This window comes from Hemiscyllium ocellatum, chromosome 18 (assembly GCF_020745735.1).
Source record: "Hemiscyllium ocellatum isolate sHemOce1 chromosome 18, sHemOce1.pat.X.cur, whole genome shotgun sequence".
Classification (NCBI taxonomy): Eukaryota; Metazoa; Chordata; class Chondrichthyes; order Orectolobiformes; family Hemiscylliidae; genus Hemiscyllium; species Hemiscyllium ocellatum.
In genome coordinates, this window is record NC_083418.1 from 24,925,869 (window position 1) to 24,953,029 (window position 27,161).

At 42.9% G+C, this 27,161-nt stretch overlaps 1 protein-coding gene across 1 annotated transcript in view; it reads left to right on the forward strand.

The window, feature by feature from the left end:
- trpm5 (transient receptor potential cation channel, subfamily M, member 5) overlaps positions 1–27,161 on the forward strand; it is a 123,421-nt gene that overhangs the window by 22,105 nt on the left and 74,155 nt on the right. Inside the window, exons 2-4 of the mRNA XM_060838763.1 lie at positions 6,216–6,283; positions 18,327–18,489; positions 21,310–21,490. Of these exons, the coding sequence (XP_060694746.1) occupies positions 6,216–6,283; positions 18,327–18,489; positions 21,310–21,490 (412 nt within the window). The remainder of the gene's footprint in view (positions 1–6,215; positions 6,284–18,326; positions 18,490–21,309; positions 21,491–27,161) is intronic.

Here is a 27,161-nt window from a genome sequence, read left to right on the forward strand (position 1 = left end):
GGAATCAGGAGCATTGCGAGATCCAGTTATGAAAGTGATTGGGGGTTGGTTAACTCAGTTGGCTGGCCAGCTAGTTTGCAATGGAGAGTGATGTCAGCAACATGGGTTCAAAATCCACACTGGCTGAGGTTTCCATGAAGGACTCCCCTTCTCACTCTCTCCCTTCACCCGAGAAGTGGTGACCTCAGACTAAACCATCACCAGTCATCTCTCTGTAATGAGAGAACAGCCCTGCAGCCTGGTAGGACAATGGTGACTTTGCCCTTTTTATGAAAATAATTCAACTGGAAAAAAATTAAAAGCAATGATTTTCATTTTCACTGGTTCAGCGACTGTTTAATATCCTTACTGTTTATTTACTCAAACAACATTTAATGAGCTCAGCTGGAAAATAAATATATACAAAACATAGTCAAAGAGAGGAATCATCAATGGAAGAATAAATAAAATCATCACAGTCACACAGTAGAGAAGTACTGAAGAAATAAAAAGATTGGTTTCCTTAGCTATTTACTTACCTTTTGGAAAGAAACAAAGTCTGAGAGATAGCCAAGTAAACGAAAACCTGGGAAAATTACAAAATGATCAATGAGCACCTAAAAATCGGAAAGCTTGAAAGCATTCATCAGATCAGGCTGCACTGAACTAGAGGAGTTCATGGCCCACAATTGGAGCAAATTTATTAGATTTCGCATCCACCTTTTGGCTTGAATGGTGTCTAATGTCACAACTATTGTTGGGGCATTAGGGCCTCGTGGGGAAAAAAGTAAAATTATCAACATCAACATACACTTGCATAGTTCCTTTAACATGTAAAGAAAATGTCTCAAAGCAATTTGATGGAACATTATAAACCAAAGAGTAACAGTGACCCACATGAGGAGATATTAGGTCAGATGACCAAAGGCTTCACTGAAGAGAATCTCCTTTTTTAACCAATGAAATTTATGGATGAAACAAAAAAAAAGAGGACTGACAGAGAAGGAAAGTGAAATTTGGTTCAGAAATAAAAATAAAGTGAATTTTAACACTTCCCCCTCCCTGAACCCAACCCCGACCCCAACCTTGCCCCCCCCCCCCCCCACCACCACCACACACAACAAATGGTTCATTTGGGGTCAGGTGGCATATTGAAACAAACATTTCAACCCCAACTGCCCACCTGAAACTATGTATTTTTAACCTGCTAAAATATTTCATTAAATATGCATGTCTGAGATATTTTGTCCTCATGAAGCTTTAAATTGGCTGCACCCTGTCTCCTGGGTCAGGGGTCCCAGCACCTGAAGGGCGTCCAGTCCTCCTGGAGCCAGCACTAACATCCTACTCCAGCACAAGCCCCATCTGTCAGCCAAAGGAACACCCCAAAGGGAACCAACCCTCTCCTTCTCTGACTGGATGAGCTCACCACAGTATTTGCTCAGCCACTCACTGAGCTCTGAACCCTGCACATTCTCATGAAACCCCCCCTTTTCTTTACATTGCCCGACACAGCCTCTGATCACCTCCCAATTTCTGATTTCCTGTGGGCTCCTCCACCCCAGCTTTTCTCACAATCCAGTCTTTTATTTCCTTGGATAATCAAAGAATCCCTACAGTGTGGAAACAAGCCATTTGGCCCATCAAGTTTACACCGACCCTCCAATGAACATCCCACCCAGACCCATCCCCTACTCTATCCCTGCTTTCTTGCATTTCCTATGGTCAATTCACCTAACTAGCATATCCCTGGACATTATGGGTAATTTGGCGTAGCTAATCCACCTAACCGTCACATCTCTAGGAATCTGGGAGGAAACCAGGGCACCCAGAGGAAACCCAAGCAGAATATGTAAACTTCACAGAGACAGTGTGAAGTTTCTCTGAGGATGAAATCGAACCTGGGTCCCTGGCTCTGTGAGGCAGCAGTGCTAACCACTGAGCCACCATGATGGTCTCTATTATCCAATCTCCCCCAACACTGGCATCTGATTGCCCACCCCAGTCTTGTTAATTTTTCACAATCTTCTCCCATGCCCCAATGTCAATGCATCCCAGTCTCTGATCTTCCCCAATACAAATGTACCCCATGACTTTTCTAATTCCACATTCATTCACTCACTTCTCTCATCTGCTTGGCAGTGGACCTTGTGGCAAAGGCTCAGTTACCTGAAAGTCATCCAGTCTTTCAATCTGGTTGAGTATGACCAGAAAAGCAAACAGAACATGGCAATCAAGTTCTGCTGTAAAATGTAGTAGCGCCTTCAACTTTACTCATGATATGGTTATCTGGAGAAACAGATATCTCACTCTTTCTCTTTAAATAGTTCATTCTGGATGCTTGGCTGAGCTCTAATACCAACTAATGGTAAACTCCACAGGGTTCTGTTCACACACGCGGAGGTATTTGCTAAGATTGACACTCATATGAGGCTACAAATAGTTATTTTCTCTTTGAATTGTTTTTTTTCAATGTCTATACACTTTTTTGGTCAAGGTTAAGAGGTGAGGAGTGAGCTACATTCTGTTAGTGATGGCACTGTATAGTTGGCACCTTTACTGGGTTTTAAGAACATATGTTTAAAAGTATTTTCTTAAACTTAGTTTTTTAAAAGTTCATTTCAAATATGCTCTTGTTATCAACTCATTCGTCAGTTCCATAGTGCGTACTGGGTGAGGGGGCATAGGGTGCATGGTGTTGGCATGAGTAAGATCTTATATTTTTGAAGAGGTCCAACCCCAGACTACGGTTCACAACTTCTCTGAGGGGCTTGAACCATGTGTCTTTGATAAGTCGGCCCATTCCATTGACCTTTTGAGGAGAGGAGGCAATATCAGCAGCGGCACCGGGAAAACTGTGATTACAGGTCTGGGATCTTCTCTGCCTTTATCCCATATGAAAAAGTTGCCAGTGTGAGCAAATCAGCTGGGAATCTCAGGTTTGGGTTCCGCTTACCATTCTTCAAGGACTCAGCCCAACTCTGTGAACATTTGGCCCTGAGTTTCATTAGAAGGTATTCAGGCAGCTGGTCAAATGCTTGTACCTCCAAGCTAATAGCAAAGCTCTGCTTTTGAAGCAGAAATTATTCAAACAGGTTAATGCAGCCTCTCTATTCTACTCCAGTCCACTCCAAAGATTTAAATTCACCCTATATTCTTTTAAAAAATTTGGATTGCTATGTGTGAGACAAAATATGTTTAATTAGGCCAGATTTTGATGAACATTGTACTGTCTGGTGTAATTGAGGGTCTAATTTCTAATCAGACTTATTTCAAATACAGCTTAAGTTGTAATTTATGTTAGTTACTATAATTTTCAAAAAATTACAATTAGAAAACATATATAATAGTGCATTGTATTCTGGATTCAAGTCTATCACCAAAGAATGGAATGAAAATCACATTTTCTATGGTTCTCAAGATGCTAACTCAAGTGGCTACAGCTTATATTAATCGAGGACCCAATTTTAACAGTAGTCACCTGAGCGTCTAATGGAGGTCAAATTATGAGACTTCGCATATGGTACTTTGTCCTGACTTTTTAAAACAAAAATTTGTTCATGAGATATGGTATCACTGGCATTGACGATCCACCCCTAATTGTCCTTGAGAACCCACCTTCTTGAACAGCAGCAGTCCGTGTGGCATAATTACTTTAACAATGCCCATAGAAAGGGAGCTCTAGGATTTTGACCCATTGGCGATGGATAGGTGAATTGGTTCCTGAGAAGGATAATGTGTGCGTTGAGGGAAACCTGCAGATGGTGTTCCCATGGATCCGCTGCACCTATGTGATACATGTACTAGATTTGGAAGATGATTTTGAAGGAACAAATGGCTATCTTGGACTGTGAAGATATGACGTACTGTTGCTGCTTGATATGGTGGTGCAGGGAGTGGAGAGGTGCCAGTCCAGTGGGGCTGCTTTGTCCTAGATGATGGCAAGTGTTTTTGGAGCTGCACTCATCCCTGGCAAGTAGAGAACCTTCCATTACGGATGGTCCCTTGGCTTTGGGGTGAGTTACTCACTCCTGAGTAACTGTTGTTAACCTCTTTAGCCATTGTGTTTGTATGGCAGGTCCAGTTCAGTGGTAACTCCTGGGATGGTGATGGTGTAATGATGGATCAGAAATGGTAGTGCAATTAAATGTCAAGGGAAGATGGTTATTGTTCTGTTCTGTTGGAGATGTCATAGGCTACAAATGCTAGGCAATCAGCAGAAACCTAGATGTTACCCACTCTTGCTGCCTATGGACACCAATTATTTCAACAATTAAAGAAACCAAAAGAAAGTGGAGAGTTGGTAACCTCATGAACACTGTGCAGTTAATGAACATCCACACTTCTGACCATTGGATGGAACGAAGATCATTAACGAAACAGCTGAAGTTGATAGGGCCTTGGCTGGAATTGCAGATTTCTTGCAGCAATGTCCTGGACTGAAACATTTCACCTCCAACCACTCTACCCACTTTCTCTGTGTCAAATACAATTTGAACCAGTGGAGAGAATCCCCTCGAATTCCCATTGAACTCAGTTTTTGTGAGGGCTCACACTTTGAATCACACCTTGATGCCGAGAGCAGTCACACTCATGGGCAGGTATTGGATTTGTCCTGCTTTTCCTCCAACAGGACATGCCCTCATACAATTACTTACATTATTGGGCCCGCACTATCATTGCAGGTGTACTGAAAGGCTAGGCAAACTTGGCCTGGAGGAGTTGGAATGTGTATTCCTGTCGATTTTATTTCATGCTGTGACCACTGTCACTTGCCAGCCATCCAAGGCGATGTTGCATGCAGAGCTCTTGTCCAGACAAAAATGGAATAAATTGACATGGGGAGGGGGTGGGGGAGGCTAGGTCATGGATAAATGGCTTATGTAGTCCTCTGGCTGTGGAAATGGAAGGATTAAATGCAAATTGAAGAAGGTGGGTAGATATAAATGTCAAGTTTTATTGCAATGGAAGTGGAAAGGCTTAGATTTAAATGGAGGTTCCACTAGCTTCCTGCATATTGGAGACCAATGGGCTACTATGGAATATCAACCTCAGAAGACTTCATTGTGTAAGCCCCTGTTAACTAAACTGGAAGCAGGAATAGCTGTAAATGCTTGTGGTGTTATTGTGAAGCTAACATACCTGAAATAACTCGTGTATTTTAGGGTCCTTACCTTTCCGGCCAGCTAAGCATACATCATCTACACATCTGCCATTAGTGTTTATGCATTTTACTTATAATGTAAGACACCTGCACGGACAGTTTATAAATCCACAAGGCTGCCAGGTATGTGTCTTAGATGTACTTTGAGAAACAAACCCCAGGTCAGATTCTGGTACTTGTATGTGATTGGGATGTTTCTGGGAATGCTCCCAATAAAAGGATTAGACCTCTGAGAATCCAACAACACTTCAAAGTATGCAAACCATGACTGCAAACAAGATCTGATATCTGGAAATGCACCCAGTCTTGAAATAATTGAAACTGTGCTCATGTTTCCAAAGAATTTTGATTATATCTAAATGTAAAGTAGACTAAAAATGACAAATAAAATTGGGGCCACAGGCAAGCACTAAATTCTCATCATACTGTAGTTTTTAAGTACATAAGGTAAAATTCATCACATTCATGTGCATCAGATATGGCAAAAATGGATACTAACACCATTCAAAGAAGCAGAAACCACCGTGCAGATCTTAGCAAGGACAGATAGTTAAAGCTGCAGTAAAAGCCCAAAAAATTGACTTACATTCTGCTCACAAGTTGAAGAGAAGCTCTGAACAAACTGAATTATGGGAAGCTTATGTGCGTGAGGCTGTGTAACTCCGTATGCAGAGGCTAGACATGCTAATGGATAGACGGGCAATTGGACAAAGGCATCAATAGACCATTACTAAAGACTTGGACACATTGATTTGCATGTGTGAAAAAAATAAATATTTGCTATGTTGAGTACTTTTCAGTGTCTAGAAAACAGGAGAAAAAATATTGAAACATTAAAGATGTAGCAATCAACATAATACTGGATCTAGCAAATCTCCATGTTGTTTTGTGTCAATTCATCAAAGCTGGAAGCTAGCACAACCAGGTTAGGTGACTAGTAGAATTGCTTGGTATTAGTTTCTTTTCTAACAGTTAGCAAGAATAATTTTCTGTTCTTGTTAGTAAACCATTCAGTGTGACTGTTTGCTGGGACGAGGCTGTTGCTATGCATAATTTTTCTTTCTCTCAACAGACCACCCATTTTATTAAAGAAGAGTGTGTTACCTGTGGAGAAAGCCGAGGATCACAAATAAACATAAGGTAAGGACAGGACCGCATTTTATTTCAGTATTGTGGTCGGCCTGTGTAAAAAGGTATGGAAATTATGCAAAAAATATTCCACTCCTATGCCTGTTGCCTAGCTGCCACTATTGTTTCTTAACAAAATGTAGCTGTTGAGAAATGGTGCTTCGAGTGCAGGTTTGAAGAAGGATGGCATAATGTAAGGTGCCTGAACTATTTTGAATGAATGCAATAACTTTGCATAGGGTCATGGGAACTCATAAACTCTACCTGTGGTGTGAGCTATTATTGCACAAAACATTAAAATCACACCAAACAATCATGTTCTGTTTGCATTGTGATGTAGCACATCCTTTTATTCTCTTTGCCAGTTAGTAAGACCATAGAAGCAGAATTTAGACTCAACCCGCAAGTTTGCCTTAAGGGAATCCTGGAAAAGAACTCCCAAATCCCTTTGCATTCCAACATTACCTCAAGTGATGATTAAAGTGGCCAAAGTCATCAAAATGTACAAAGCTACCAGATTTTGCCATCAAATGTGATTTTCACTGGGCATTCAATCATGGTTGATGGGTTTTTCTACCCCACCTTCCCACGTTTTCCCTGCAACCTTTGATCCCTTTGGCCATCAAGAACTAATCTATCTCTGTTTTAAATATACTGAATGACCTGGCCACCACGGCCTTCTGTGGCAGTAAATTCCATAGATTCCCCACTCTCTGGCTAAAGAAGTTTCTCCCTATCTCCTTTTTAAAAGGTCTGCTCTTTACTCTCAAGCTGTGCCCTCAGGTCTTAGTCTCTCTGGCCAATGGAAACACCTCTTCAATGTCCGCTTTGTCCAGGCTGTTCACAATTCTGTAAGTTTCATTCAGATTTCCCCCTTATCCTTCTAAACTCCATCTAGTCCCAGAGTTCTCAAACATTCCTTGTATGTTAAGCCTTTCATTCCTGGGATCATTCTCGTGAACCTCTTCTGGATCCGCTCCGTGGCCAATACATGCTTCCTGAGATTTGGGACCATGGGGCCCAAAATTGTTCAAAAAACTCTAAATGTGGTCTGAGCAGAACCTTATAAAGTCTCAGAAGTACATCCTTGTTTTTATATTCTAGTCCTCTCGAAATGAATGGCAACATTGTATTTGCCTTCCTACTACCAACTCAACCTGTACGTTTATCTTAAGAGAATTCTGGAGAAGGACTCCCAAGTTCCTTTGAACTTCCAACATTACTTCAGATGAGATTCTCATGATTTAAGAGGCCAAAGTCATCAAAGTTTACCAAACAACCAGATCTTGTGGTCAAATATGATTTTCACAGCATCGGGAAATAGTTTGAAATTGAAGCAGTTAATAGTCACACATTTAAGATGTGCCTTTGTCCAAGTTTGAAACACTTTTAAAATATGTGGGCACAGCCTTAGAATTAGAGGGGGTAAATTCAGAACAGAAATGCGGAGACATTTCTTCAGCCAGAGCGTGGTGGGCCTGTGGAATTCATTGCCGTGGAGTGCAGTGGAGGCCGGGACGCTAAATGGCTTCAAGGCCGAGATTGATAAATTCTTGATGTCACAAGGAATTAAGGAATTAAGGACTACGGGGAGAATGCTGGTAAGTGGAGTTGAAATGCCCATCAGCATGATTAAATGTGGAGTGGACTCGATGGGCCGAATGGCCTTACTTCCACTCCTATGTCTTATGGTCTTATGTTTCTCCTGTCAATATATATCCTTTCTCTGAAATTTACAATTTTTTTTCTTTTAAAACCCATTACTCTTCGGTTGAAACTCAAGCAGGTATTTGAACATTAATCTTTCAATTCACTGACTAAACAGTTAGGTTTGGCACTCTAATGTTTTTAACCAAAAGCTCTAGTAGGAGTCAATAAGTGTGAACTATGTATGTCTGTAGCGGTTACAGGCAGAACTATGCTTAGCAGTACTTTGTAAGAACCAGCCAATCCTTTACAAACTTTCAGAACAAGGAGTCTTAAGAACATCCAAAGTATCAATAATAACAACTTGGGGAAAACCCGTAATTTTCTGGAATTCCCTCATGGTTCATTGGTCACGTATTGAGCAATGGAGAATTCCAGATCTACTTGTCATAATTAAAACATACAGAGTGAAACAGATCAATCAATTATTTAAGGCAACTGCTGAATAAGTGTCAAAATCTGTTCTTCCCAAAAGCTGGAAAATACAGGAAATGAGGGCCAACAGATGTTAGACCTAATCTATAGGCAGAAGCCAGTTTTAACATTAAATCTGCAAAGAAGACCGGGAACATTTAAAAATTCCCAAATGTTGGGCCAGTACTCTATTGCTGATGGCATTCTTCATGTAGGATAATTAATCTATCTTTGAGTCAGTGTGTATCTTAGCACAGATAGGGTGGTGTATGTTTGAGGTGCATTATTCACACTGATTACAACCAATGTGAAAAGTAAATAATGTGTAACTTAAATGGATGCAGTATTTCTTGGGTGATGGGTGGAGTTCTGTGCATTTTGACACTTCACAGTGAAATTAATATAAAATTAATACAAATTTTTTGCTGTGTCATTGGATGTTGTGTCACTAATACACATAGCGTGTGTTGTGACCTTGATGTGAATGGCTTCCTTAATCACTGTAAAGGACACACTATTTATGGACAACCTTTATTGAATGAGTTAGATTTTTATGATAATTTAACTGTTTGAATCATAGCCGTAGAATATATAATGAGTTTTAGGTATGTTGTGTGAGGAGTTGATTCTTAGTGTGATCTCTCAACGAGACAATATATGACATAGGAAGTGATGCTGTATCATATGATATTGCCCTCTCATGAAGGCCAGTACGATTTTTAAAAAATAAAGTTAATGTTTTCCTTGCCTCAGCCTCTGTAAATATATTTTTAGTAGCACAACAAAACCAAGAAAATTTTAAGCTGAGGGCTTAAACATCCAGGAGTGTATCAATATAGCTGTGCTCCAGAAGAAACATTACTTAATGAGAGCCCTGGCTCTCTCATTCATTATATCAACTTCATGGAGTTTCATTACACAAGATAGTGGTTTCAAGCATTTTCAGCTATTAACATTATGAATATTCTGTGTGATTTAGTACTTTTACTGCTCTGTTATGAATATAATTTCCTTGAATAGAAGACTGTTTTTTCTCAAGCTTTTTGTCTCTTATAACTACAGGGTTGATTGGTTCTACACACCGTGCATAATGGTGAAATGGGTATTGAGTGTACAACTAGCCATGTGTGGTGGATAGAAAGGCATTGTCTAGAATGGGACAAATGAGCAAGATGTTTTGAAATTGCCTTCCAAAGCATTCTTAGCCTCATTGTAGTTCATGAGACCTCTGACACAGTAAACCAGAAGTCATTTGAAAATTGGTCAACTCCAACTGGAAGCTTGAATATGCCAATCCCTGCAATGGAACCAAACATTGAAGGAGTAAAGGTGACGAGCTTGTGATCTGAACCAGCCTTCACCTTTAAATGGTGCTGGTGAAAATTGGAACCCCAGGAATGGGTCAGGAATCTTAGAAGTGGGTCTGGGCTGCATCTCCACAATGTCTTTCTAACTCCATGAAAATCTAGCTCCTATTTTTCTGGTTTACTGATCTAGTAATGCATCACTGTGGAACCATAGAATCTCATCAACCTCCCAATTTAACTAAAATCATTGTCTTTTGCCAGTCCATTTTTTAAAATTGGCATCCATTTTCCATCAGTTCATGTGGGCACATTTTATCTGCAGTTTTTCTCCTCCACCTCCCCCTTCCCCTTTAGACATACTCTTGCTCATGAAGTGCTGTTTCTAGCTTCTACCTAAGAACATAAGAATTATGAGCATGAGTAGACTATGCAACTTCTTAACTGTACTGTCATTGAATACAGTCATAGCCTCCATTCTATTTTGCTGCCCACTCTCTGAGATTAAAAACCAAAATGTATGAATTAGGAGCTTGAGCAGATAACTCAGTCCCTTCAAGTCTATGCTGTCATTTTAAAGAGATCAGAGTTGTTCTGATTACTCTGCATGCTCCTCAATCTCATTAACCTCTGCTCTCTTGCTTATCAAGAAAATATTTACCTTGGGCTTAAAAACATTCAAAGGCCCTGCATTCATGCCTTTTGATGAAGGCAGTTCTAAAGACTTATGACGCAGAAAAAAATTGTCCTTATTTATTCCTTCATTGGGTGACCCCTCATTTTTAAACTGTTACCCCTAGTTTCAGGTTCTCCCAGAAGTGGAAAGATCCTTTCCACATCCATCATCTCTACACATCTCAGGATTTTACATCTTTCAACCAACTACTTTTCTAAACTCAAGCAAGAAATAGCTTTGCCTGTTTAACCCTTCCTTTATATGATAACAAGATATAAACCTTCTCCAAGCTGCTTTCAAAACATGCACATTGTTTCTTAAATAAGGAGATAAATACTGCTTACAGTACTCTAAATTTAGTCTCACAAGTGGTTTGTATGAATTAAGCACAGCCTCCCTACTTTTGCATTCAATTCCTCTTATAATAAACAATTACTTCTTTTAGCTTTCTCAATGACTTGCACTACATCCACTGCCCTACCCTCATCCACATGCTTGGTCACCTCCTCAAAGATTTCAATAAGAGTTGTAAGACAAGACCTACCCCTCACAAATCCGTGCTGGCTGTCCCTAATCAAGTAGTGTCTTTCCAGATATTCATAAATCCTATCCCTCAGTACCCTTTCCTTTACTTTTCCTACCACCAAAGTAAGACTAACTGGCCTGTAATTCCCAGGGTTATCCTTATTCCCTTTTTTGAACAGGGGCACAACATTCGCCACTCTTCAGTCCCCTGGTACCACCCCCATTGACGGTGAAGACGAAAAGATCATTGCCAACGGCTCTGCAATTTCCTCTCTTGCTTCCCACATAATTCCACGATACATCCTGTCAGGCCCGGGGGACTTGTCTATCCTCAGGTTTTTCAAAATGCCCAACACATCTTCCTTCCTAACAAATATCTCCTCTAGCTTACCAGTCCGTTTCATATTCTCCTCTTCAACAATACGGTGCCTCTCATTTGTAAATATTGAAGAAAAGTACTCCTTCAAGACCTCTCCTATCTCTTCCGACTCAATACACAGTCTCCCACTACGGTCCTTGATCGGACCTACCCTCGTTCTTGTCATTCTCATCTTTCTCACATACGCGTAAGAGGCCTTGGAGTTATCCTTGATCCTACCTACCAAAGATTTTTCATGCCCTCTCTTAGCTCTCCTAATCCCTTTCTTCAGCTCCCTCCTGGCTATCCTGTATCCCTCCAACGCTCTGACTGAACCTTGTTTCCTCAACCTTATGTAAGCCTCCTCCTTCCTCTTTACTAGACATTCAACCTCCCTCATCAACCAAGGTTCCCTCACACGACCATCTCTTTCCTGCCTGACAGGTACATACATATCAAGGACACGTCGTATCTGTTCCTTGAAAAAGTTCCATATTTCAATGACATAGTTTCCTGACAGCCTGTGCTCCCAACTTATGCTCCTCAGATCCTATCTTGCAGCATCGTACTTATCCTTCCCCCAGTTGTAAAACCTACCCTGTTGCACGCTCCTATCTCTCTCCATAACCAAGGTGAAAGTCACAGAATTGTGGTCACCATCACTAACAAGCCCATCACTTGTCCCGGTTCATTATCGAGTACCAAATTCAGTATGGCCTCCCCTGTAGTCAGACAATCTACACACTGAGTTAGAAAAGCTTCCTGGACACACTGCACAAACACCGTCCCGTTCGATCTACTTGATCTAAAGAGCTTCCAATCAATATTTGGGAAGTTGAAGTCGCCCATGACTACTACCCTGTGGCTTCTACACCTTTCTAAAATCTGTTTCCCAATCTGTTTCTCCACATCTCTGCTGCTATTGGGGGGCCTATAGTAAACACCCAACAAGGTGACTGCTCCTTTCCTATTTCTGACTTCAGCCCATACTACCTCCAAAGGCAGATCCCCCTCAAACTGCATTTTTGCAGCTATTATACCATTTCTAATTAGCAATGCCACATCCCCTCCTTTTTTTACCACCCTCCCTAATCTTACTGAAACATCTGTAACCAGGAACCTCCAACAACCATTCCTGTCCCTCTTCTATCCACGTTTCCGTGATGGCCACAACATCGTAGTCCCAAGTACCAATCCACACCTTAAGTTCACCCACCTTATTTCTGATGCTCCTTGCATTGAAGTATACACACTTGAACCCATCTCTGTGTCTGCAAGTATTCCCTGTCAGTGCTGCCTTCTCCACAGCCTCCCTACATTCTTGGACATCCTGAAAAACAGCTAACCTACTTGGTGAACTACAAGTCCGGATCCCATCCCCCTGCCAAATTAGTTTAAACCCCACCCCCCCGAAGAGTACTAGCAAACCTACCCCCCAGGATATTGGTGCCCTTCTGGTTCAGATGCAACCCATCCTGCCTGTACAGGTCCCACCTTCCCCAGAATGCAGTTCAATTGTCCAAATACCTGAAGCCTTCCCTCCTACACCATCCTTGCAGCCACGTGTTCAACTGCACTCTCTCCCTATTCCTTGCCTCACTGTCACGTGGCACCAGCAACAACCCAGAGATGATGACTGTCTGTCCTAGCTTTTAGCTTCCAGCCTAACTCCCTGAGCTCCTGAATGACCTCCCCACCCCTCTTCCTACCTATGTCATTGGTGCCAATGTGCACCATGACTTCTGGCTGCACACCCTCCCCTTTAAGGATTCTGAAGGCAAGGTCCGAGACATCTCGGACCCTGGCACCCAGGAGGCAACAAACCATCTGAGAGTCTCGCCCATGTCCCCGGAACCGCCTGTCTGTCTCTCCAACTATAGAGTCTCCTATAACTCGTGCTCTCCTCCTCTCCCCCTTTCCCTTCTGGGCCTCAGAGCCAGACCTCGTGCCAGAGACCCGGTCACTGCAGCTTACCCCTGCTAGGCCGTTCCCCCCCCCCAACAGTATCCAAAACGGTATACTTGTTGTTGAGGGGAACGACCGCAGGGGATCCCTGCACAGCCTGCTTCCTCCCCTTCCCACCTCTAACTGTTACCCAGCTACCTCTGTTCTCTGGCGTAACTATGTCCCTGTAGCTTCTATCTATCACCCTCTCAGCCTCTCGAATAATTCTCAGTTCATCCAACTCCAGCTTCAGTTCCCTAACACAGTCTGTGAGGAGCTGGAGCTGGCTGCACTTCCTGCAGGTGAAGTCGGCAGGAGCATCGGTGGTTACTCCTACCTCAAACATCCTGCAGGAGGAACATTCCACTGCCTGCGCTGCCATAACTCTACACTTCGTCTCCAAAACAAGAACACTAAGCAGCTTTTTTTTTAAGGTTAGAGGAGGAGGGGAGGGTGGGAGACACTACACGTGTAGTGTCTCGGGTTCCTTCTCCACTCAAATAACAAATCACTTACCTTCCCAACCGGCTTTGCGCTCCGACTTCACTTCCGCCCAGCTCCCGCCGCTCTCTGCTGCGAAACTATCTTTCCTGTTAGCTAGCCAGTCTCCTATCCATGCTAGTATTGTTAATCCCTACATCATGATTTTTTTTATTTTCCACTGTAGCCTTTGATGTACCTTAGCAAATGCCTTCCGGAAATTTTAATAATCGCACATCCACTGGTTCCTCACTACCACAAAGAAATGCAATAAATGGGTTAGATATGATTTTCACAAAACTATATTGACTCTGCCTGATACCTTTATATTATTCTAAGTGTCCTATTTTACTTAATCATCTTGGCCGTTTCTCCCTATTTAGTTTAACAGAAACATTGGTATTTTGAATGCTTTTCTCAAATCTTTTGTTCTAGTATAAATTGTCACCACCACATTCCTTTTATCCAATTCCCTTCTGTAACAACTCAAACTTCTAATTTCTTTAACAGGGCAACCTAAATATTCTAATTACAGTCAATGTGTTCTAAGTTTGGTTTACACCTATGCTTTGGTAATATGATCCAACATTAAGGTCTTGAGTTCTTTATACCAAATGGATTTACATTTTAAAATCACTTAATCCAACAGAACTAAAAGATGATGATGTTTACTGTCACGACATGATGGAAAGTAAATGATGGAGGTCAGACTAGAATGCAAATTTATTTCCTCTGGCAAGGCTGCACCTGCCTGATTTGCAGACCTGTGCACCACTGTGCAAATCCTATGGTGATGACTTTGCATCTTATTTATAGTTTCATTTTCTATATTGTTATTTTGCATTGGGGTATTGTTACTGATATTTGACTGATGATAGGTTGGTGTATTTAATGTACTTACCAGCACTTAGTTCATATCCCTCTAAACCCTTCCTATTCATGTACCCATCCAGATGTTGTAATGGTACCCTCCCCGCCAGTACTTGTTTTGGCAGCTCATTTTTTACATGCAAAGTTGCCCCTTTTACATCTTTCCCTCTCTCCTTAAATCTATGCCCTCTAGTTTTAGACTTCCCAACCGTGGGAAAAAGACCTTGGCTATTCACCCTATATATGCTTCTCTTTATTTTATAAACCTCTTTAAGTTCACCTCTCAGCCTCCAATGCTCCAGAGAAAAAAGCCCCACCCTTTTCAACCTCTCCCTTTGCTTAAACTCTTCAATCCTGGCAAGGTCCTTGTAAATCTTTTCTGCACCCTCTCAAGTCTGACAATATCTTTCCTGTAGCAGCGAGGCCAGAATTGAATGCAAAATTCCAGAAAGGATATCTGGTCGGCATGGATGAGTTGGACCAAAGGGGTCCCAGTCATGACTCAAAAAAACACGAGTCAAGAGTGTGGTGCTGGAAAAGCACAGCTAGTCAGGCAGCATCTGAGGAGCAGGAGAATTGGCATTTTGGGCAGAAGTCCTTCTTCAGGAATTCTCACTTTCTCCAAAAATACATGAACCACTCTCTTTAGTATCATTACATACAGATGAGGAAGGACACCACTTTGGGAGAACACATCCATCCTAGGACAAGTCAAACAGAGACACGTATGAGAATTGCTAGAAGCATGGCATTCCAACTGGAACTCTATCAGCACATCGAGTTGGATCCTATTTACCACCCTCTGAGAAAAAGAACAGGAAATTACATCGTCAACCCAAGGAAACCGAAACACAAATAGAAAGCTGGCCACAACACCAGCGCTTCACTGGAGACTCACTGATGATGTTACCTAGTCTGAAAACGAACCTTCCAGCTCAGTGAGCAAACTTTCATCCAGAACCTCAACCTGTGCGATAAATCTTCTCAAAACTCACTCTGATAGCATGTTCCAAATTCTCAATTCCTACCAAACAGAAGGACAAGGAGAGCAGATATATTTCCTGCCAAGTCATTCACTATTCTGTCTTGCAAGCAAGTCAGTTGTTGGGTCAAAGTCCTGGAATTCCCTCCCTTGCAGCATTGTGGGGCTACCTACAGCAAATGGACTGTATCAGTTCAAGAAGGCAACTCACTATCATCTTCTTAAAGGCAATTAGAAATGGATAAAAACTGCTGACCCAGCCAGTGACACACATCCTATGAAAGAATTGCAAAAGGTCTGTGGATGATGCTGTGCAACAGTTTGGAGTAAATGAATTTCTTAGAGACTGGTATGCAGTCCTTAAGTGTACTTTACCACAACAACAGACCATTCCACTCAAGGGGAGGACAATATAGCATTAATACCAATTTTGGAGCATGCTAGCTATGGAATTCTCAAAGTATTTTGAGAAAAAGCTGAGATGAAATAGGACAGAGTGCCAGCACAGGTCCAGGGGAATCTTTTTTGTAATGTTCATGATTCTATTTGGCTTTTGAGCACTGATAGACTGTCAGATCTAACTTTCTGTTTCTGAGAAGAGGCAGGAAAGCCAGTGAAATCATGTGAGTTGGCATTTGATGGTACCTGCCCCCTTCCTGCCAACTCGGAAATTTACATTCTGGGCTAGAAGGCCCAATGTCGACCCTTCTACTCCACCACCAGTTAAGTCCGTTCACTGGTCAATTAGCAACAACTTAAGTGCCTTATCCCAACTGGGCTGTAAATATCAGGGTCTAAGTGGGACAGGTAGCACATTGCGTTACCAGTGAGTTCAGCCAATGTAGGCAAGTTGTCAGTATGTGGGAGGACAAAGTGAATTAATTTGTGCGAAGGCTGAGAGACTGGACTAGGACAGGGGTGTTGTCTCTGAGAGATACATCCAAGTCCTAGCTTCCAGCCCACCACCTCACTCTACTCAAGGTTCCCAAATCCTGAAATCTGTCCCCAAACATACCTTTCCATCTGGGGTACGGGAGTCGGCTTCCTGGTCCAGCTCAGTGTAGGTGGAGCTTCCTGCTCCAGGCTTGGAATTCTGAGAGAAAGCCCACGAGCTGCCAATCAGCCAATCTGATGGAAGATCTGACAGGGCTTCTTGACCAACACAATCTGGACAAAGTGCTCCCGCTTTCATCTGAAATAGCTACAACCCTGCCCATAGATTCATAGCTAAAGTTTTAACTCCAGCACAAAGCAATTCCTCAGAAAGCTGAACTGAGTAAATCTGCTGAATTGCAAGGTAGAGTCCATGAACGATTCCACATCTATAGAGGCAGACAGTTTATTGGACACTGATTCTTTCCATGTGGCTCCAGATAAACCTCTTAAGACATTGTCCTACATGGTAGTCACTTCTTGGCTGAACCAACTGGAAAGGCTTTTGTTTTGGACATTCATAAACATGGTGCTGATAGGTCTCTGTGTATCAGATAATCAAAGCCAAAAGCATTCATGGTTCCAGGCTTAAAAATATACAAGCCCTTGTCAAAATCTGTTTCTCAAATCAGGGATGGGATGGATTATATTCTCCGCTTTAAATTGGAGTATGGTGACTTGGCCGCGTGGATTCAGAATTGGCTTGCTCACACAAGACAGTGGGTAGTGGTGCAAAGATGTTTTTCAGGCTGGAGGTCCTTGAGTAGTGGTGTTCCATAGGGATCCATACTGGGACCTCTGCTGTTAGTGATATTTATAAATGACTTTGATGAAAATGTAGCTGGGGAAAATTAGTAAGGTTGCATATGATACAAAAATTGGTGGAGTTGTGGATAGTGTAGAAGGTTGTCAAAGGATACAGCAGGATATAGATCCGTTGCAGATATGAGCGGAGAAATGATAGATGGAATTTGATATCCTAAGTGAGGACTTTGGGAGATCAAATGTTAAGGAAAAGTATATGGTTAATTGGAGGACTCTGAACAGCATTGATGCAGAGATCTTGGGGTTCAAGTCTGTAGCTCCCTGAAAGTTGCCATTCAAGTAGATAAGGTGATAAAGAAGATGTATGGCATGCTTGCCTTTGTTGCTTGGGAAATTGAGTACATAAGTCAGGATGTCCCGTTGTAGCTTTACAAGACTTTGGTTAGGTCACACATAGAGTATTGCTTTCAATTCTGGTCGTCATGTTACAGGAAGGATATGGAGGCTTTGGAGAAAGTGCAGAAGAGGTTCACCAAGATGCTGCCTGGATTAGAGGGTATGAACTATAAGGAGAGACTAGGACAAGAATGGGTTGTCTTCTCTGGAGTGGTGGAGACTGAGACAAAAGTCTATAAAATTATGAAATGTACAGACAGGGTTGATGGTAAGAATCTTTTACCCCAAAGTTGAAACGTCTGATGCTAGAGGGCACACATTTAAGTCGAAACGTGGGTGTGTGTGGGGGTGGCGGTGGGGGGGGGGGGGGGGGGGGTTCAAAAGAGACGTGAGGGGCAAGTTTATTTTCTTAGTGTGTTGTAGGAGTCTAAAATGCGCTGCCAGGGGTGATGGTGGAGGCAGATACAACAGGGATATTTAAAGGACTTGTAGATAAGCACATAAGAATTTGCAAGAAATGGAGGGATATGGATCAGGGAAAGTTGAAGGGACTAGTTTAATTTGGTGTCACGTTTGGCACAACCTCATGGGCCCAAGGGCCTGTTCCTGTGCTGTACAGTTCCATGTTCTGAGTAAACTAAAGGATAGATTTGGCAGTGTTCTGAAAAATTCAGCAATCTATATTATGTTCTGTCTTTTAGTGGAAAGAGAACTTGCCGGTGTGTACAATCGAGAGAGGAACAAACAGAGGTGACAGGAGAGGAACTGACGAGGGAGCAAAAATACAACGGTCGCAATGTTAAAGAACCCATTTACAATGTTGGAGAGGTTGAGTTTTTCGGATTTGGCAAGAAACATGGCAAGGTACAAATATTTTGATTGGGGGTGATCAACCTGAAATGTTAACTCTGTTTCTCTCTTCAGGTGGGGTCAGACTTTGAGTATTTCCTACATTCCTATTTCCTGCACTTTGTGTTGTATTTTACATTTCTAGCACCTGCAGTACTATGCTTTGCATACAAATCTTCTGCTTTATTTCGAGAAAAATTTGCAATGAAGAATGTTGTGCATAAATTCTTGCTTCACTGTTGCATAGGATCTGAGGCATTAAAATGAGGTAATACAAGGAGAGGTGTAGAAAGCACTGTGGCCATATTCTGATTGATGATGAAGTCAGAGCTTAACTGTCTCAGGAGAATGACACTGTTAGTCATAACTGGCCTCATATTATAGATGCTGATTAATTTTATTAATATATGAAAATGTTATCATACCAACATGATTTAGTGACCTCTGATCTCTCATTATCTTTCAAATTAAGAACTGATATCTCTATTATTCCAATTCGGATCTCTTGTACATCCCCAGCTTCATTGTTTCACACTTTGATGGTTGTGCCTTCTCATAAGCTTTGGAAATTTCTCCATAAATCCCTCCTCTTCAAAGTCAATCCCGAAAGCCTAATCTTTGGTCACATTTTCCAATATTGGTTGAGGTGGAAACCTGCTGACAAAAGTGGGGCAGTGGTCTGGTGGATGGACCTCTATATTGCAGAGGCTGAACGCCAGCTCTCCGACACCACATCCTACCTTCCCCTTGCCCATAACACATCAGGCCCATATCTAAGAACACCATTAGTGCCCTCATTGCCTCTAGTGATCTCCCCTCCACTGCCTCACAACTCATAGCCCCGTACTGCCAGGTTCTACCTGCTCCCCACGATCCACAAGCCCAACTACTCTGGCCAACTCATCATCCCCACACGCTCCTGTCCCACTGAACTCATCTCGTCCTCCTTGAGTCCATTCTCTCCCCCTTAGTTCAGGCACTTCCCACCTATGTCCATGACACCAACCATGCCTTCCATATATTCAACAACTTCCAGTTCCTCTGCCCTCACCACTTTAACTTCACTATGGATGTGCAGTCCTTATACACGTCCATACCCCACAAGGATGGCCTTCAGGCCCTCTGCTGCTTCCTCTCCAATAGACAATCCAGTCCCCGTCCACCAATACTCTCCTCTGCCTTGCTGAACTGGTCCTCACCCTCAATAACTTTCTTTTAACTCCTCCCATTTCCTCCAAGCAAAGGGGATGGCCACAGGTATCTGGATGGGTCCCAGCTACCCAGATGGGCCTCAAGTACACCTGCCTCTTTGTTGGTTATATCGAACAGTCGCTCTTTAGTACCTGCACAGGCACTGTGCCCCAAGTCTTCTGCTGTTACATTGATGACTGCATCGGTGCAACATCCTGCACCCGGGCTGAAATGGAGCAGTTCATTGACTTAGTTCACAACTTCCACCCTGCCCTTAAATTCACTTGGTCCATCTCGGACACCTACCTCCCCTTTGCTTGATCTCACCATTTCCATCTCCAACGATATTCTCCAGACGGAATTCTACTACAACATACAGACCCCCATAGCTACCTGGATTACACCTCCTCACACCCAGTCTGCTGTAAGAACTCCATCCATCCTCCCAATTCCTCCACCTCTGCCGCATCTGCTCGGACGAGGAGACATTCCACTCGCGAGCATCCCAGATATCCACCTATTTTGAACAGCGCTCCTTTCCACCCTCCATCATCCAGACAGTCATCCACCGCATCACCTCTATTCCCCATTCCACCACTCTAAACCCTCGCCTTCCAAAGTAATAGAGACAGGGTCCCCCTTGTCCTCAACAACTACCCCACCAGTCTCCATATCCAACCCATCATCCTCAAACACTTCTGCCAATTCCAAATAGACCCCACCATCAAGAACATCTTCCCCTCCCCACCCCTCTCTGTCTTCCACAAAGACTGTTTCCTCTGACAGTCCTTGGTTCGTGCCAACCCCACATCAAATCCATAGGTACCTTCCCCTGCAACCAGAAAAGATGCAAAACCTGCTGGTACACCACCCACCTCATCTCCATCTAGGGCCCCAAACACTCCATCCAGGTGAGACAGGGGTTCATCTCCCTCTCTTCCAACTGAGTTTACTGCATCAGGTGCTCCCAATGTGGTCCTCTCTACATCGGGGAGACCCAACGTAAGCTCAGGGCATCTCAGCTGGGCCGGCAGGGGCTGACCGGACCTCCCAGTCACTGCCCATTTCAATACACCCAACCACTCCCTTTCTGACATGACCATCCTTGGCCTCCTCCATTGCCAAAACAAACTGCAGTGCCTATTGGAAGAATAACACCTCATCTTCTACCTGGGTAGCCTACAGCCAAGAGAACTCAACATTGAGTTCTCCTATTTCAAATAAACTCCCTCCCCATCTCCTAATTCCTTCCCAGCCCCTCCCCCTCCCTGCCACCAACTGGATTCAGACCTCCCATTGACCAACCAGGTCATACCCTCTGCCTGTAATCACCTCTCCCTACTTCACTACCCTGCCCCCATCTCCCCCTTTTATCCAAAGTTCCCCGTACACCCACTTCCAGTCCTGAAGAAAGATTACAGCCGAAATGTCGACTTCTCCACCTCCTGATGCTGCCCGACTTGCTGTGTCTTTCCAGCCTCCTTTCTGTCTACTTTGGATTCCAGGATCTGCAGTTTTTTTAATATCTTAGGTGGGTCAATGTCTCAACGTCCCAGATGAGCACAGTGTTAGCGAAGCAATATCCATGCAAGTTGATTTTGCTGATTTGTTTTCAATTTGCTTTGCTTACGTCTGCTGTTGTAGTTCGTACAAGTGTCCTGTAACACTCACCCAGCTGCTATCTTTGAGTTGCTGACTGGAGACTGGAATTTGCCGGCCCCAAACCTAGTTGTCTCAATTGTTGGAGGAGAGGAAAATGTCCTGATGAAACCATGGCTTCGGGATACCATTCGGAAAGGCCTTGTGAAAGCAGCTCAAAGCACAGGTAAATATACTCCCACATTCCTAAAAAAATGTGCCAAGAACTTCCTTATTTAATATATCAAAGGCAACAAGGCAGATCTGGTTCTGGGAAATAAAGTAGGACAAATGGAGTATGTCATATAGAAGGATATCTAGTAAATAGTGATCATAATGTAAATAGATTTAAAGTATTTATGGAGTGGGTCAAAGGTGAAAACACTGACTGGAAGACAGACTGTTTCAATGATTTAAGAACTACTGGCGAAATAAAAAGTGGCTAAGAAAATAATAAAGGAGCAGGTGTTTTTGAGACCAAAGTTGTAGGTGGTGTTCATTGGGGATTTTAAGTGAATTGGAGGCAGGGAGCATGGAGAAGCAGAGGTGTCAGAGCCCATTGAGTTACACCACGTGAAGAGGGCTAATAGTGGCAGGGAAGATGGAGGATGCCCCACCTACCCAGAGGTCATTTAAGGTCCTTGAGTAACTGACAGTGGTCTCTGCCACCTTTTTTTACCAGGTGGGGGAGCCATCGAGTGAAATCTGGTGGCCTCCTTGCCTTCTCAGTGAAAGGGAAAGAGCCTGCAGAGGGGCTCCCAGATGGCAGAGGGTGCCCATGAGAACCCCACCCCCCACTCATCAATAACTGCCTGACTAGCAAGGTGAGTGGGTTGGGGTTGCCAGGGCCAATGCTGCCTCACTAGCCTGGATGCAGTGCCAGCAATGGCCACAGCTTCTGGTGGCACTGTTGGGACTGAAGAGCTGCTGGCCCTCCCTATTGTCTGGCAGCCCTTGATGGCAAAATCGCATCCCTTTCAAGGTGTGGGAACCCCAACGCCAGGCAATGAATTACCTGATAGCCACAGAATCCGATCAAGGTTCCTTGAAATGACTGAGGTGGTGGTTCCATCAGCTCGGCTCCCTCCCTTTCACTGGTGAAAAAACCCTCTTGCAAACTGGCAAAATGTCATAAATGGTGAAAGAGACCACTGTTAGTTACATCAGGACCTTAAATGACCTCTGGGCAGGTAGGACATCCTCCATCTTCCCTGCCACCATTAGCCTCCTTGAATGGCTAATCTGATGATAATTAGCCTAATTTGGCCACAAACTAACCGTTTTTCAAAAAGAGAAAAAAGATACATCCAATCTCAGGCTACCTTAGATTACAAAGGCACTGCAGGTTAAAAATTAACCATAAAATGAAGGCTTGTGACAAATGTCAGTCATCAATTTTTTTTAAAAAATGAAGGAAATGAGAGGCAGGGTGGTGGGTAAAGCAGCAAATTGTATATCTTTTGTTTTACAAGGCAACAGAAGAATGAGAGAGAGGATTTGTAGCTAATGTAAAGTGGGAGCCAAATATGCTAACATTAAAAAGGGATAGAGAGGTCATAAAGTGCATATTCACAAATCTTTGAAGGTGAGCAGGCAAAATGAGAAGGCTGTTAAGAAACTGTAAAGAATACATGGACTTGAACGTAGGAACATTGAGTTCAAAACCAATGGAGCCATGCAAAAACATGATCCATTCTCAGCTACAATGTCTTTACATTGATGGGCATCACTCTCTTGAGGAAGGAAGTCTTGAGCCAGGAGAGAATTCAAAGGAGTTCACCAGGATGAGGTAGTTGAGCCAGTTTGAAGAAGCTGTCTGTTTGCTTTAGACCAGTGAAGGAATAGGGGGAAAGTATTCAAATTTATGAGAGCTTTGTTAAAGTGCAAAGAAAGACTTCCTCTGGCAAAAAGGGCCAACGACCAGAGATCACAGATTTAAAATCATTGGAGAGAAAATCCAGAGGGAAGGTGTAAGGATTTTTTTTTAACTCAAAGGTGGTTGATAATATGTGAAGTATGATGGAATCAGACAGGATCATAACTTCAAAAAATCCTTTGAGGCTGTACTTGATGAAGCTTCAATTGCAAGCTTATGAAGGAAGGACTAAATTCGATAGCATTAGAAATAACTGGAGACAGGCACAATGCACCAAACAGCCTTTTCTTTGGCTTTGAATGTGAGATTTTATGCTTTTATCATCACTTGCTGGGAACCAAATAGTCAAAAGTGGAAAAGAGCATCAATTTTTTTTCATAACTTCAAGCTGCGAGCCAAAAGATTAAGACTCTGATTTTCCAATCTCTTGATAGTCAAAGGCTGAAGATATTCTGACAGATGTGGGATCCCAAGCATATCCTGATACAGACTCTGCAATAATTGCCCAGGACATTTGAATTTCAGAGGGCACCCACCTGACATTTGGTATTACCTAAAAATGTTGCCAACTCTAAATTAGAATTTGAGAAGTCAGAACTGTGGCACTTAAATACCTTTTAATAGTTATGCACGGAAGGTTCAAGGAACTAATACCTACTCTAACTCTGAGGTGGCCGCACAATTCATTTCCACAATTGTGCACGTTATTGTCCCATATCAAAACCAACTGTCAAACAAGCTACCCTACCCTACCCTCTGTCGCCCATGTGGCTGTCACCAACAGGTCTTCACCCACCTGCCACCCTTCCCCCTCACCTCTTTACTGGCTCCCTAGCTTCTCACACACCTGGGATCCTCGTCTCTCACTCATCTGCCACCCTCCCCTAATTTTATGAGGTAATTGTTTTGAAAGGAAAAATGTTGGAAACTTAATGACAGTCCATCCAGTCTAATGGTATCATATTGGTATGGGTAGGGAAAAAAGGAGTTTAATTTCAGATCCTGATGGGGACAGATGGGGGATCGGAACCAAAATTATATTTTAAGTATACGGGCTGTTGAGAGTAGTGAAGTCAGAACTAATACTTCAAGATTGCAAGAGAGCACCGGCAAGCAAGACGTTGGTTTGAAGTGTGTCGACTTTAATGCCAGGAGCATCCAGAATAAGGTGAGTGAACTTATAGTTGGTACCTAGGATCTCAATGTTGTGGCCATTTCAGACACATGGATAGAACAGGGACAGGAATGGTTGTTGCAGGTTCCAGGATTTAAATGTTTCAGTAAGAACAGAGAAAATGGTAAAAGGGGTGGTGGTGTGGCACTGTTAGTCAAGGACAATATTATGGTTGCAGATTGGACATCTTATAACTTGTCTACTGAGATGGTATGGGCTGAGATTAGAAACAGGAAAGGAGAAGTTACCCCGTTGGGAGTTTTCCATCAGCCTCTGAATAGTTCCAGAGATGTGGAAGATCGGATAGCAAAGATGATCCTCGATAGGAGTGAGAGTGACAGCGTAGTTGTTGTGGGGGATTCTAACTTTCCAAATATTAACTGGGAATACTATAGTTCAAGTACTTTAGATGGGTCAGTTTTTGTCTAATGTGTGCAGGAGGATTTCCTGACACAGTATGTAGACAGGCCAACAAGAAACAAGGCCATTTTAGATTTGGTACTGCGTAATGAACCCAACCAGGTGTTAAATTTGGAGGTAGGTGAACACTTTGGAGTTAGTGGCCACAATTCAGATATGTTTAATTTAGTGATGGAAAGGGATAGGTATGCACCACAGGGCAAGAGTTATAGCTGGAGGGGGGGCGGGGAGGAAATGATGTGATTACGCAAGATTTAGGATACATAGGATGGGGAAAGAAACTGCAGGGGATGGGCACAATTGGAATGTGGAGTTTATTTAAGGACAGCTACTGCGGGTCCATGATAAGTATGGACCGGTCAGGCATGGAGGTTGTTGAACACGGGAGCTGTGATTTACTAAATAAGTTGAGTCTCTTGTCAAGAGGAAGAAGAAGGCTTATGTTAGGTTGCGATGTGATGGCTCAGTTAGGGCGTTTGGGAGTTACAAGTTGGCTAAGAAAGACCTTAGAGAGAGTTAAAAGCCAGGAGGGGACATGAGAAGTCGTTGGTGGATAGGATCAAGGCATACCCTAAGGGTAAAGCGGTTGATGTGGTGTATATGGAGTTCAATAAGGCATTTGATAAGGTTCCCTATGGTAGGCTATTGCACAAAATACGGAGGCATGGGTTTCAGGATGATTTAGAGGTTTGGATCAGAGATTGGCTAGCTGAAAGAAGACAGAGCATGGTGGTTGATGGGAAATGTTCATCCTGGAGTTCTGTTACTAGTGGGGTGCCGCAAGGATCTGTTTTGAGTCCACTGTTGTTTGTCATTTTTATAAAGTACCTGGATGAGGGCAAAGAAGGATGGGTTAGTAAATTTGCGGATGACACTAGGGTCGGTGGAGTTGTGTATAGTGACGAAGGATGTTGTAGGTTACAGAGAGACATAGATAAGCTGCAGGCTGGACTGTGAGGTGGAAAATGGAGTTTAATGCTGAAAAGTGTGAGGTGATTCACTTTGGAAGGAGTAACAGGAATGCAGAGTACTGGGTTAATGGTAAGATTCTTGGTACTCGGTGTCCAGGTACATAGGTCCTTGAAAATGGTCACCCAGGTTGATAGGGTTGTCAAGAAGGCAAACGATGTGTTAGCTTTTATTGGTAGAGGGATTGAGTTTCAGGACTATGAGATAATGCTCTAGCTGTACAAAATTCTGGTGTGGCCACATTTGGAGTATTGCGTACAGCTCTGGTGACCATATTATAGGAAGGATGTGGAAGCTTTGGAAAGAGTTCAGAGGTGATTTCCTAGGATGTTGCCTGGTATGGAAGGAAGGTCTTATGAGGAAAGGCTGAGGGAACTGCGGCTGCTTTCATTAGAGAGCAGGTTGAGAGGTGACTTAATAAGATCATCAGTGGGTTAGAAAGGGTGGACAGTGAGAGTCTTTTTCCTCAGATGGCGATGGCTAGCACGTGAGGACATAACTTTAAATTGAGGAGTGATAGTTGTAGGACAGAGGACAAAGGTAGCTTCTTTACTCAGAGAGTAGTAGGGGTATGGAACACACAAGACTACTACTGTTGCAGGCAAAGTTTATGGGCATTTAAATGATCATTAGATAGGTATATGGACAAGAATGGAATGGTGTAGGTTAGATGGGTTTCAGATTGGTTCCGCAGGTCGGTGCAACATAGAGAGCTGAAGGGCCTGTACTGTGCTGTAATATTCTATATGCTGTCACTATCTCCTGATTTATCCAGTTGGGACACTAACTTATTTTGTGTGACTTGTACCCATAGTGCTTGTTCAGTCAAGCACTTCCTGTGGTTAAAATTTATTAATGGTTTGTTCTCGAACCACTGTTTAACTTTGATAAGTCCCTGCTTCTGTTCTATAAGGTTTCATTGACCGTTTGATCTGGATTTGTGTTACAGCATCCCATTGCGGACTGTCCAACCTGATTAAAGTTTTCTTTTAAGAGTCAAAACAAAGACCAGTGGCAACATGCTCTACCAACCATTAGCTGGTCAATTGTCAGTTCTGCAGCACATATAATATTCCCAACTGACAGTCACCTGAACCACTCAAGCTCGGCACCATAAACCCTCACCCTCTAACCTTACACACTCATCTTTTCTCTGTAGCTTGTCAGAGATTTTCCCTTTTCCTCACCTGACGGTCACCCAGCTATCTTTGTCCTGTAGATCAGTATGATTACCTCCTTATAACTCCCTTCTATCACCACTTCAGCCTCCTGAATGATCTGAGGTTCATCCAACTCCAGTTCCCTAATGCGGACTGTAGGAGATGGAGTTGGGTGCATTTCTCACAGGAGAGATAAGCAGTGGTGACCCTTACCTCTCACATCCTGTAAAAGGAGCATGAAACTGCACTGGAATATGGC